This window comes from Sus scrofa, chromosome 9 (genome assembly GCF_000003025.6).
Source record: "Sus scrofa isolate TJ Tabasco breed Duroc chromosome 9, Sscrofa11.1, whole genome shotgun sequence".
NCBI classification, from domain to species: domain Eukaryota; kingdom Metazoa; phylum Chordata; class Mammalia; order Artiodactyla; family Suidae; genus Sus; species Sus scrofa.
The window spans coordinates 124,272,098-124,285,962 of record NC_010451.4 but is presented as its reverse complement, the minus strand read 5'-3'; the positions used below and the strand labels follow the sequence as shown (position 1 = coordinate 124,285,962).

The following is a 13,865-nucleotide window of genomic DNA, read 5'->3' as shown; positions in this document are numbered from 1 at the left end:
TTAATCACTAGGATCCAAAGCTCATATATCTGCCTCACAGTACCAGCAACCTAACTTGACAGATACTGTCTTAGCGAACACATTATCTTGGTAACAGGGAAGTGATCACCAAGTAATCTACCCACCTCTACAATCACCTGAAATAACCTTTTGCTACACAGTGCTCACAGCAGAAAATTCAGAAGGCCAAGACTGACAGCCTGGTCTTTCCCTAAATAAGAGATGCTTAGTCAGACATTTTCAATTGCATCTCAGGTATTTGAGACATCAAGGCCAGGCTTTTGCTTTGAAATTTTTACTATTTCAAAAGAGATTAAAATAAGACTTCGTGGGCATTCAAAATGCAACACTTTACCAAAACAAAATTTTAAAATAACTGAATACAAATTTCATAAATAATTTTGGCCCAGTTTAAAAATGTAACACTTAGGAGAAAATAGCTAAAGAGCATCCCCACAAAGTCTTAGGAGGCCCTAGGTCACTTGCAAAATCTTTAAAAAGGCACATACACATTCCAAGACACTGCTTAGTTCTGTTTCCAATACCTCTGAAAAACTGAACTCAGTTTTCTTCTTCCATCTCTGAAAAACAGGTGCGTCAGTTTCATTGATGAACTTATTTTCAAGAAGTTTCATCTTTCTAATGACTTATCTACAAATAAAATATTTACTAAGAAGATGCTAAACACTGCTTTTCTAAAACTTACTCCATACACAGTAATTTAACTCCGCTTTTCAAAGTACTTTTATAAATCATATTCTTTCTCTGGAATCTTGACACTTACATAAAGTGTAATTAATGTACCAGAGAACAGTGGAAAGAAAAGTACAAAACCACAACCAAAAGAACCATGTGCCTACCAAACATTCCTTTCAGAGGTTCCCCAAATAATGTTACTAGCCTTACAGAATTAACCTGCCTTGACAGAAGAATGGCTTGGCACTCTGTTCTCTCTGGAAGTTCATTGCTATCAGCTACGGTAAAATCACATCTTTCAAGGCCACAGAGAGTGAAGCTCTACACCTCAAATGTCAGTTTCTCGCATGTTACTCTGTTAAACACAATAATGAATCACTGCACTTGTCTATTTCACTGATGAAGAAAAACTGACCCAGATCAAACATGATCTGTAATACTGTGGCAACAACATGTCCATCCTCGTCCACCACCCAGCAGTGAAGTTTTCTATACATCCCTTTCCTGATTTCTAAAAGGTTATTTACACATCTTTCCACACTTACTTTGAATCAAAGCAAAAGGGAAGACAGTAAGGAGAGCCTTTTTATCCAGGACAAAACTGTACCCAACAACCACAGCGAGTTGCAGAAACCTCCTTTTGTTTTCTCTGTCCCAAGATTAGCAGTGAAATCGCTTTGGGACCCTCAATTAAAGTTGAACAACCTTAAAGAACAATAACTTTAAAGTTGAACGTCTATTTTAATTACACATAGGCAACAGCGACAGTAAAGGCATTTGCTCCCCTCAAATCCCCTTAGACCCTTTCCTCTCTAGCTTATTCAGCAGAGCAAACAGCAATCATCCTCAACGCGGGAGAGAAAAACATTTAAACAAGGTAGAAGTGCTTAAAGAGAACAAGCGATTAACGTTTCGGAAAAGAATGAACAAAACGGCCGAAATGACAAATAATCAAGGGAGAGAAAACCCCGGTTAAGAGTAGGAAGGCAAAGAGATGCTGGCGGGAAGCCTCTTGGCTAGCGGGACGTTTAGAAGGTGGAGAAGGGAACCTCTGAGTGGCCCATGCCGGGGAGCAGAAAGCCAGCATGCGGCTGTTTGGACCCCGCTTTGATTCAAAGGTGAAGCGGGCCAGGGAGCTGAGCTGCTGGCGAGCAGTAGTAGGGGACAGGGCTGTCACCGCTTACCCAGGTGCAGCGTGAGGTTGATGGAGTTGGGGTACTGCACGCCGGCCAGCATGGTCTGGCTCTGCCACCAGGTGGTGTCGGCCTGGTTGTTGTAGTCGGTCAGGAAGGCTGCCCCGTGCTGCAGGTGGGGCTGCCCGGCGTCGCACAGGTGACAGGACTTGGTGACCCCGGTCACCCCGGTCTGCACACAGTACTCCTCAGGCGGAGTCCCGCACGTGTTGGTGGCCACCACGGTCACGTTGAAGGCGGCGTTGACGAACTCGGGCATGCAGCGTTGCGCCCGCCCGCCCTCGTCCGTGCACTCGTCCATGGCTGCCCGGGCGCAGCCGGCCGTGGCGGCCGCCAGCACAACCAACACTGGCCAGAGGCGGCCCCGTGGCCGCAGCGCCGGCGCGGCCCTCGTGCTGCTGCTCATCCCGCCGCCCGCGCTCAGGGCCACAGCAAAGGCAAGGGCGCGTTGCTCCAGCCCGGCGGCGTCCCTCGGAGGCCGCTCCGCTGGCTGAGCCTCGGGGCCCAGGCGCCGGACTCTCCGGACGGGCGGTGGCGGGGGCTCGCGCCGAAGAGACGGGCCGGTGGGTGCCCCTAGCGAGGACTGCACGGCTCGCTGACCACTGCCCCGCGCGCCGCCTCCGCGCTTCCCGCACCTACCCGGGACACAGCCCGCACTCGCCGCCGACCCCCGACTTCCGAGCGCGTGCCCAAGTGCGCGCCCCCGAGGAGGAAGGAGCAGGGGGTGGGATCGGCAGGGTTGGGTGGGGTCTGGCCAAGAGAAAGCCCAAACCAGGCGTCTTTCAGCAGTTCGCGCGGCCCCCGCAGCTGCTCCTCCACTCTCCGCGCGCCGTGGACTGCGCGTCCGCCCCGGCGACTCGCGGCGGCGGCGGCGGGGGCGGCGGCATCTCGTGCTCGGGCCCGCGGCGCGCGATCGGCGGGGGAGGGGCCTTGAGGGGCGCGAGGGGTGGGCGGGGAGCCGGGAAGCGGGAGGAGTAGGGAGGGAGGGACGGCGGGGCGGTGCATGCCGGGAGGGAAGGGGAGGCTGCGGAGAGCCAGCGCCCCGCAGGAGGGAGACGCCGGGGTACCCCGGGGTCCTGTCCACGGAGACTCCGATTTCGGGAGGGGTCAACGAAGGGCGCGTAAAAGGGGCGACGCCAAATCGGCGATGTCGCTCGGCGTGGGCCTTTGGGCCCGGCACCCGGGCCGCTGAAACGCGGATCCCCGCCCCGCCAGGTGTCGGTCCCTGAGTCCAGTGGGCCGCGCCCTGGGGCGGGGACCCGAGGGACCTAAACGCGGGGACTGCCCGCAGACTCCTACCCAAGCCGGCCGCCCCGGGAATGGCCTCAGCTGCGCGGGGCTGGCTCCAGAGCTTTCCGAGGAGAGGTCCCGGGGTGTCAGGGGGCTGCCACGGTCCCCAGAGAATAAAGGGCCTGGTCGAAGCATCAAAATGAGTTTTCTGAAGCCGGTTTCCTGCCTCTGAATTAAAGTATAACCAGTCGTTTAACAGGGGCATGGAAGGAAGTGAAAAGGCTGGGAATGGAATGACATTTTTCCCTTGGGTACGCAGACCCACTGCGAAATTCTTCCACTGTGTTGTTTATGTTCCCCAGCTTGCCTTTAAAAGACTCGAAATTATCTGGCTCTGACATCCTCCTTTTCGGGCCTGCTGAGTCACGGAATATTCTCCGTGCCAGAATGACTCAGTTCACAGAACCTGAGCCAGAAGATCATGAGGTTTAGTCCGAGATCAGAACCTGGGCGCTTACCCAGTGCTGATACGACAGGCAAAGACGCGAAGGGAGGGTGCTGTAAAAGTGGATGGCCCGAGGGCGGCGGGTTTTAAACTTTTGGCGTCCCCAAGCAAAGTGGGTGTTCTTCGGGATGCTCTTGAGACGGTTTGAGGAAAAAAAAAAAAAAATCGATCCTAACAGTAAAGTGAGAATAATAAATACGCTGGGGAGGAGTGGGAGGCATACCTAGTTTTGGACCCAGTAGTCCTGTTAAGAGAGGGGTAATGGGAATGTGATAAAATGAAATAAGTAAATGTTAGGTTACTGTGGTTGGTTGGGGTCAGTGTTAAATCTAGGAGGACCTTAAGGATAATGGGAGGACGATGGGTTAGGGGACTTACCAAAATGGTGAGTCTGCTTAGGATATACATAGACCACTTATATTTTTAATTTATTTGATGAGATGGGTGGAGATTATGCATGGCTGAGTCTCTAACTGCTCACCCCTTGCCATTGACTCTTTGGGTGAAGAAAGCTGTGGAACTGTAACAATGTTTTAATCCTTTCATGTTTGCCTGGGAATAAAATAAATGCATTCATTTATACTTAGAGGGGATGACAGTCTCTCTCGGTCCTTGATTGTTCTTGAGAACAGACGAGGGCATAAAGGACAAAGATAAGGATTTCAGTTGTGAATAAAGCTACAGATAATTTTAATAAGTATATTTAAATACATATATTAATGCATTTGTCTTATAAATTTTAAGTATTTTATTAGGTAATAGCAAACCAAACAGTGGGTCTCCTTTTGTTTTCCCCCTGGTCAAACAGTTAAAGGTAAGGAGACTCCAAAGGCTGCAAATTTACATATTTCCTTGTCAGTGTTCCCTTGAGTTCCAATGTCCAAGGGCAACTTCAAGCTATTACTTACGTTTATCTACCCCACAGTTTCATTACCAGAACCTCGTCTGGTATTTGTAAAGCCCATAAAGAGACTTTAAACTGATTTCTGAATTCTGTTACCCATCACAGGGGTGTGACAAGGAGATACCTATTTTGAAGAGAGATAAAATTGTAACAAGCCAATGTGCTTGATGAGAAAAATTTTAACCAAAGGTTAAAACAAATTTTAAGACAATTTGGGAAATTTAAACACTAATTTTATCTTTGATAATAAAAAGTTAAGTTGTCGTTGGGGTTGTTTGGGGGAGTTGTTTGTTTTTAGGATTTTTTTTTTTGGCCATACCTGTGGCATATTCCTGGGCCATGGAACCCAAGTCACAGCAGTGACAATGCAAAATCCTTAATGACTAGGTCACCAGGGAACTCTGCCAAATTAAGTATTTTAAGTACTTGGAGATGTCACTGTTGACCAAGTAGACTTTGTTTGGTTTTGTTTTGTTTTGTTCTTAAGTGAAAGTGGTGAGATTTTCTCTCACTTCAAGTAGCCTTTTTTAAAAAAATTCTGGAGCCCTTTAATACATGTTCTTAACTGCTTAAAGACTCCATTTTCTAGTAAACAAATGTGATGAAAAATGTGCTGAGAAGAAAATTTTGAAGGTGGGAGAGATGAATTCAGATCCCTAAAAAGATGGTCTTAGGAGGCTCCCACTGTAGCATAAAGGGTTAAGGATCTGGCATTGCCAAAGCTGTGGTGTGGGCTGCAACTGTGGCTCAGATTCCTTCCCTGGCCTGGGAACTTCGATATTCCGTGGGTGTGGGCAACAAAAAAAGAAAAAGTAAGAAAGGAGAAGAATAAAAGATGGTGTAAGTGCCCAATCACCAGTGCCTCTATGCTGCAAGAAGGGTAGGATGAGAGAGGAGATGTACCGTCAATTTTTTTTTTTTTCTTAAATTCCTCTTTGAACTCCAGAGAAAAGAGATTTCTCCCTATCAGGATCTGTATGACTAACTTCAAGAAAGGATGCTGATTTCCTTGACTTGGGTCACTGCAAATTCCTGAGCATACCCACCCTTCATGAGGTGAATAGAGTAATGTGATTAAGCAGCCCACCAGGAAACCATGGAGTTTCAGAGAAGCAGTCCTCCTAGGAAAGAGGTTGCCATTACCAGAAGGGGGCAGGTTACAAGGCTGAAGAAAACACAAGATGCCTTCTACATCAAGACGAGCCGGCGTGACATAATTAGAAAAATACTTTAAAAGGTTGTATTGACCTTTTACATTGCAACTTGGTCCTTTTTTATCCTTTTATAATTACCAATGTGTTTATTTTTCTATTCCTTAGTCTTTCTGACTTCATTTCCCTATATTCTTCTCAAGCCTTTGCACCACTCTAAGATTTAGCTTTTAATTTAGTTTGCACACTAAATATAACAGTTACTACTAACAATGATGTTGATCTATATTTACATTTTGTTTTACACTTTTCAAAAGGTAATAACTCTGAAGCCAGGGATATTAATCATGTAGAGTTGAGGAAACTAAAGCTCAAAGAGAGTAAGAAACAGCAAAGTCAAAATGGGAGCCTGCACTTCCTGACTCCCTGTCCAGAGCTGTTAGCTTTTCTGTTGTGTAAAGATCATGGTAGAGAAAAGTGTAAAGGAACAGCTTTCTCAAACTTCTAAGTTTTTTAAGTTATCAAATGGGATTTTTTTTTTTTTTTTTTTTTTTTTTTTTTTTTTTTTTGTCTCTTGTCTTTTTAGGGCCGAACCCGCAGCATATGGAGGTTCCCAGACTAGGAGTGAATTGGAGCTACAGCTTCTGGCCTACGCCGCAGCCACAGCAACACCAGATCTGAGCCACATCTGTGACCTACACCACAGCTCATGGCAATGCCGGATCCTCAAACCACTGAGCAAGGCCAGGGATCAAACCTGCAACCTCATGGTTCCTAGTCGGATTTGTTTCCGCTGTGCCAATATGGGAACTCCGAAATGGGAATTTTTAATTAGGTGAAAATTAATATGATACTGGAAGAGAATTACAATATCCCTCTTCAGTTACACTAACTACACATGATTCTTGGTGTTAGGTTTATAGATCCTGCCTGGATCCTTAGTAAAGTCCAAGCATAACAAGATAAGATATGGTGGCCAGGCTCAGGTGAAGACAAGATTCTTCTTCTATGAGGTAAAGCTGGTCCTTCCCATCCAGTCCCACACACCCAATTTAAGCCATCTCTACATCGTGATGCTAGTCTTAAAATGGGAGGGGTAAGGACACATAATTTGTAAGATTTAAAGGAGAATTTTCTTTTTTTTTTTTGTCTCTTTTTTTTTTTTTTTTTTTTTGTCTTTTTGTCTTTTGTTGTGTTGTTGTTGCTATTTCTTGGGCCGCTCCCGCGGCATATGGAGGTTCCCAGGCTAGGGGTCAAATCAGAGCTGTAGCCACCGGCCTACGCCAGAGCCACAGCAACTCGGGATCCGAGCCGCGTCTGCGACCTACATCACAGCTCACGGCAACGCCGGTTCGTTAACCCACTGAGCAAGGGCAGGGACCGAACCTGCAACCTCATGGTTCCTAGTTGGATTCGTTAACCACTGCGCCACGACGGGAACTCCAGAATTTTCTTATTACAAAGACAATTTAAAAAGGAAATAGTCCCAAAAGTGAGGAGCAAAGCCAAACCCCTCCCCTACCCAAAATCTTCCCATCAAAGGAACAGAGAACTTCTGATCTCAAAAATTTTATTGTCCTACTAATCAGACATGTAGAGAATAGAGAGATAAATAATTTTTAAATGCAGATGACATAGTTTTATTGTGGGAATTCAGAATGTCCTTAATAAGTTGTTGATTCTTAATGATTTAAAAACTGTTAGTAAGGGTAATTCTTTCAATCCAAAGTAGTAATTGGTAGTTTTCTCCCAACATCGAATTGCATTATAGTTCATTACCACATTCAATTTTTTAGGACGTATTGCACACTTTTTTTTTTTTTTTTTTTTTGGAACACATGCCTGGAATTTATATTGTTCAAAATTAGAAGATGAAAACTCTTTGGGGGAAGCTTTCTTTGGGGCTATAATAATACCACTTTAAATTTTTTTCTGATTGAATTTGTTATGTTCCTCATACAGAACTCAAGGGCCTCCGTCTCCAGTTAATTGTATGTATTTGAACAAGTGCTAAATTACTTCTCCCTCCCACCGAAATTCTGTTTATTGTAACAATAAAATTAAAGTGAGATTTTGGAGTTCCCATCGTGGCTCAGCAGAAACGAATCTGACTAGTATCCATGAGGATGCAGGTTTGGTCCCTGGCCTCACTCAGCGGGTTAAGGATCTGGCATTGGCATGAGCTGTGGTGTAGGTTGAAGATGTGGCTCAGATCTGGCATTGCTGTGGCCGTGGCACAGGCCTGCAGCTGAAGCTGCGATTTGACCCCTGGCCTGGGAACCTCCAAATGCCACAGGTGCGGCTCTAAAAAAAAAACAAACAAAAAAATTAAAGCAAGACTTTAAAAATCTCATCCATAATTCCACTATACTAAAATGACTTTTTCTCTTAGAATTCCCTCTCCTAGCCCTTGCCATTTGTTGTAATAGATATCTTTTATTGAAGTATAATTTGCATGCAAAAAAATGCACAAATTCCAGGGTATAGTTCAATAGCTCATATTGCAAAGTGCACACACTTGTGTAATCACTATCACTATCCAGGTCCAGAAATAGAATACTACCCCAACCCAAAGGCCCCATCCTGTCCCCTAACAATCAGTACGCCTCCCTTCTCTCCAAATGTAACTTCTGTCCTTGCCTCTGTCGCCACAGATTAGTTTTGCTTGTTTTTGAGTGCTATTTAAATGAAATCAGGAGTTCCCACTGTGGCTCGGCAGGTTAAGAACCCAGCATAATGTCTGTGAGGATTTGGGTTCAATCCCTGGCCTTGCTCAGTGGGTTGTGGATCCAGTGGTGCTGCAGCTGTGGCACAGGCCTAGGCTGCAGCTCCAATCCCACCCCTGGCCTGGCAACTTCTATATGCCATAGGTGCCACCATAAAAAGAAAAAAAAAGATAAACGAAATCACCCAAGTATATACTTTGGGTGTGAGTGGCTTCTTTTGATCAATATTGTGTTTTTTTGATATGCATCCATATTGATGTATATGGCAATAGCTCATTATTTTCCTTTGATGTATGGTATTTTTCTTTGTTTTATGATAAACTACAATTTGTTTATTCATTCTATAATTGATGATACTTCAGTCATTTTTTTTTTTTTTTTTTTTTGTCTTTTTGCCATTTCTTGGGCCGCTCCCACGGCATATGGTGGTTCCCAGGCTAGGGGTCTAATCGGAGCTGTAGCTGCCAGCCTACGCCAGAGCCACAGCAATGCAGGATCTGAGCTGCGTCTGCGACCTACACCACAGCTCACGGCAACGCTGGATCGTTAACCCACTGAGCAAGGGCAGGGATCGAACCCGCCACCTCATGGTTCCTAGTCGGATTGGTTAACCACTGTGCCACGACGGGAACTCCTTCAGTCATTTTTAGTTTGAGATTATTATGAATAATGTTACTATGTTGCTATCAAAATTCTTGTCCTTTGGAAACACATACACACAGCCACATGCATGCATGCACACTTTTGTGACTATATATCTAGAGAGAGAATTGCTGGGTCATAGGATTAGGCATATATTCAAATTTGGTAGAAATCACCATTTCCATACTAGTTGTGCCAATATTCCCTCCCACCAACTGTCTTAAGGGGTGCAGTTGCACCACATCTTCAGGAATACTTGGTATTGTCAGTCTTTTTAATCTATTACAGGTTAACCTTATTATGGTGTTTTGTTTTTTTGTTGTTTGTTTTGGTTTTTTTAGGGCCGCACCCACAGCATGTGGAGATTCCCAGGCTAGGGGTTGAATTAGTGCTGTAGCTGCTGGCCTACACCACAGCCACAACAATGCTGGATCCTTAACCCACTGAGTGAGGCCAGGGATCAAACCTGCAACCTCATGGTTACTAGTTGGATTCGTTTCCCCTGTGCCACAACAGGAACTCCTATGGTGCTATTGTTGTAGAACTTGAGGGCCTCTCATTCTGGTTTATATAGGTATTTGATGAAATGATAACTTACTCGTATTATTGAGTGTGTAGTATTGAATTTTGGCTTTAATTTCTAATTCCCTGATTACTGATTAGACCACATCTTTTTCATATGCTTATTAGCCATTTTGGTATTCTTCTCTGCACATTTTCACTCTTTTTTTTTGCTTATTTTTCTACTGAGTTGACTATCTTCTTCCTACTGATATGTAGGTATTCTTTTGCCTTTGAATAGAGGCCCCTTTTTTGTTTCTATGTATTGCAAATATCTTCCTTCTCTGATCTGTCTTTTCCTGTGGTGATTATTCTTAGCCCTTTATCTTCCATACAATTTTTAAATGGCTTGTCATTTCCAACAAAAATTCTACCCAGAATTTTGCTTGTGACTGCATTCAATCTATATATTAATCTAGAAGTAACATCTATACAATACTGTGTTTTCCACCCCTTAACATGATACATCCTTCCATTTATTTACGTCTTTTTTGGATTATTTTGGTAATGTTTGATAGTTTTCTGTGTAGAATCTTGCACTTTTTTTTTTTTTGTCTTTTTAGGGCCACACCCACGGCATATGAAAGTTCCCAGGCTAGGGGTCAAATCTGAGCTTTAGCTGCTGGCCTATGCCACAGCCACAGCAACGGAGGATCTGAGCCACATCTGCCATCTACACCACAGCTCACAGCAATGCTGGATCCTTAACCCACTGAGTCAGGCCAGGGCTTCGAACCCATGTCCTCATGGATACTACTTGGGTTTGTTATTGCTGAGCCACGACAGGAAATCCTGCACATTTTTAAGTTAAATATTTTGTTGTGTATTTTTTTTTATCCTATTGTTTGTTACTAAAATATAAAAATATGATTATTTTATATTGGCTTTGTTTCTAGCAATCCAGAAACCTTGTTAAATTCACTATGATTTTCAATACTTTGAAAATTCTCTTAGATTTTCCATCTATACAATCAGCTCATTTGTGCATGGAGACGGTTTTTTTTTCTTATTTTCATTTTTAATATCTTTTAGTTCTTTTTCTTCTTAACATGCATTATTTAGGACATCTCATTTAATGTTAAATAGAAATGGTGATAGTAGACATTTTTATCTTGTTCCTGATCTCAGAAGAAATTTTTTCAACATTTCACCATTAAGTATAAATTGTTGTACATTTTCTATGTTTACCTTTTAACGGATAAAGGGATTTCTTTTATACTTCTAGTTTGGTAAGAGAGTTTTTCTAATACTATTAATGAATACTGGAATTGGTCATGATTTTTCTGTATCTTTTGAAGTACTCATATGACTTTTCTGTTTTTCATACCATATGGTATTTTGTTAATGCGCTGAATTACATTGAATAATTAATAAATACTAAACCAACCGTTCATTCATGGTATAAACTCAATTTTGTTGTGCTGTTTTCATTTTATTTACAATTGAATTTAGTTTCTAATATCATTTTCAGATTTTTTTCATCTATATCAATGTCCTTTTTAAATATCCTTGTCAGGATTTATTGTCAAGATTATGCTGGATTTACAAAAAAAAGTATTTCTCTTTTTCTATTCTGAGGAAGAATTATTTTAAGTGTTATTTCAACTTTAAATGTTTGGAATAAGTCACCAGTAAAGCATCTGGGCCTGATTTTTCTTGGAGGGGGAGGGGTGGGTAGGATAGAAGAAGATATTTTACTAGTACACTCAATATTTAAAATAAATATAGAACTATTTAAATTTCTTATTTCTCTTATGGCTAGTTTTAGTAAAATGTTTTTTAAGGAACTTATCAATTTCATCAAATTTCAAATTTATCAGCATAGAGTTATTCATAATAACCTATTAATCTCTTTTTAATGATTGCAGGATATTTATTCATTCCTGAGACTGTTATTTTCTCTCTTTCTTTTACTTACTAGTACTTATTAGTTTAATTAACTGTTTAAAATTACCAGCATTTCCCTTTTCAATGCTTCTCTATTATTTATTTCCAATATCATTCATTTCTGTTATGATTTTCTTCCTTTAACTTTTTTTTCCATTTTAAGGCCATACCTGCAGCATATGGAAGTTCCCAGGTCAGGGGTCAAATCAGAACTATAGCTGTGGTCCTACACCACAGCTATAGCAACACCAGATCCAAACTGCATCTGCAACCTACACCGAAAGCTATGGCAACACTAGATCTTTAACCCACTTAGCAAGGTTAGGGATTGAACCTGCATCCTCATGGATACTAGTGGGGCTCTTGACCCACTGAACCACAATGGGAACTCCTCTTCATTCAACCTTGAGTTTGATATTCTCTCCTAATTTTTTGAGATGAAATCTTAGATAATCAATTTCAGCCATTTTCCCCCAAATATATATGTTGGGTTTTTTGGTTTGTTTGTTTTGGTTTTTTTTTCTTTTTTTTTTTTTTTTTTTTTTTTTTTTGTCTTTTGTCTTTTTAGGGCTGCACCCATGGCACATGGAGGTTCCCAGGCTAGGGGTCTAATGGGAGCTACAGCTGCTGGCCTACATACACCACAGCCACAGCAATGCGGGATCCGAGCCACGTCTGTCACTTACACCACAGCTCACTGCAACGCCGGATCCTTAACCCACTGAGTGAGGCCAGGGATCAAACCCACAACCTCATGGTTCCTGGTCGGATAAGCTTCCACTGTGCCACGACAGGAACTGCCTGGTTTTTTTCTTTTTGTCTTTTTAGGGCCCCACCCGTGGCCTATGGAAGTTCCTAGGCTAGGGGTCAAATCAAAGCTGCAGCTGCTGGCCTACACCACAGCCATGGCAACACCCAATCAAAGCTACATCTGTGACCTACACCACAACTCATGGCAACACCAGATCCTTAACCCACTGACTGAGGCCAGGGATGGGCCCATGTCCTCATGGATACTAGTTGGATTCGTTACCGCTGAGCCACAAAGGGAACTCCCCAAATATATATGTTTAAAGATATACATTTTTCTCTAAATACCACTTTAGCTACATGAGTTTCAATGTGCCATGTCATTATTATTATTATATAGTTCAAAAATTTTTCTAATTTATGTTGTGATTTCACTTTGGCCCATATGTTATTTACAAATGTATTGCTTAATTTCCAAACTTTTGGGTATCTTCTAATTGTCTTTGTTATTACACCTTTTTTTTTTTTTGCCATGCCCACAGTATGTGGAAGTTCTCAACCCATGCCACAGCAGTGACCCAAGCTGCTACAGTGACAATGTGGGTGGGATCTTTAACCTGCTGCACCACAAGGGAACTCCTATACTATTTATTATTATAATGTTATTTAAAATGTTATAATTAGGACCTTAAGAAATGTACTGTTTATTATTGTGATTGTCTTGCTTGAATCATAAGTCAACCTCTAGCTGTGCTTTAGGGAAGTGTGAAAGAAGTGGTTTGATCAAATTGCAAACCAGATCCTCTCTGACCCAGTACCAAGAAGGTGAACAGCAGGAGCAGCAATGGCCTTTTAATAGCAGAAAACAGTCATCAGAACTGACCCCTTGAGACTAATAATCCCTGGATTCTTGAACCTACCATAACATGGCACTCAGAAAATGACAGACATTCTCAAAATAAGTAGGATAGATGTTTGGTATCATACTATTACTAAAAATATGTGACCTTAAGTCATTCCCCAAGCTGGAGCAATAGGATATAACATGTTTCATTTGATATCATATTTCAGGAGATCCTATCATGGCACAATGGAAACGAATCCGACTAGGAACCATGAGGTTGCAGGTTCGATCCCTGGCCTTGGTCAGTGGGTTAAGGATCCAGCATTGCTGTGAGCTGCTGTATAGGTCACAGACGCGGCTCCGATCTAGCGTTGCTGTGGCTGTGATGTAGGGCGGCAGCTGCAGCTCTTACTGGACCCCTAGCCTGGGAACCTCCAGATGCCATGGGTAAGGCCCTAAAAAAAAGATACAGTATTTCACTTGATATTTAGGAGACATGAATATAGTTTAATCTCCCTACTGTGTTAATAATATCCTAGGCTCATATTTACTCAGCACTTTTGCTATGTCTCAGGCACTTTTTTAAGCATTTTGCCTCTGTTACTTCAACTAGTCCTTGAATGTTAATGTTATCCCCATTTTCAGTTGAAGAAACTAAGGGACTGTGATATTAAGTGACATGTCCAAAGTCATTCAGCTGCTGGTGGAACCTGGATTTACACGCAGGCTGGTGCTCCTAACCACTGTGCATACTAATAACAAGTGCTTGTTCCGAG

At 42.8% G+C, this 13,865-nt stretch overlaps 1 protein-coding gene across 1 annotated transcript in view; it reads right to left on the bottom strand.

Annotated features, from left to right (window-relative positions):
• LAMC1 (laminin subunit gamma 1) overlaps window positions 1–2,295 on the bottom strand; it is a 122,300-nt gene extending 120,005 nt beyond the window's left edge. Inside the window, 1 exon segment of the mRNA NM_001271715.1 lies at window positions 1,881–2,295. Within this exon segment, the coding sequence (NP_001258644.1) occupies window positions 1,881–2,295 (415 nt within the window).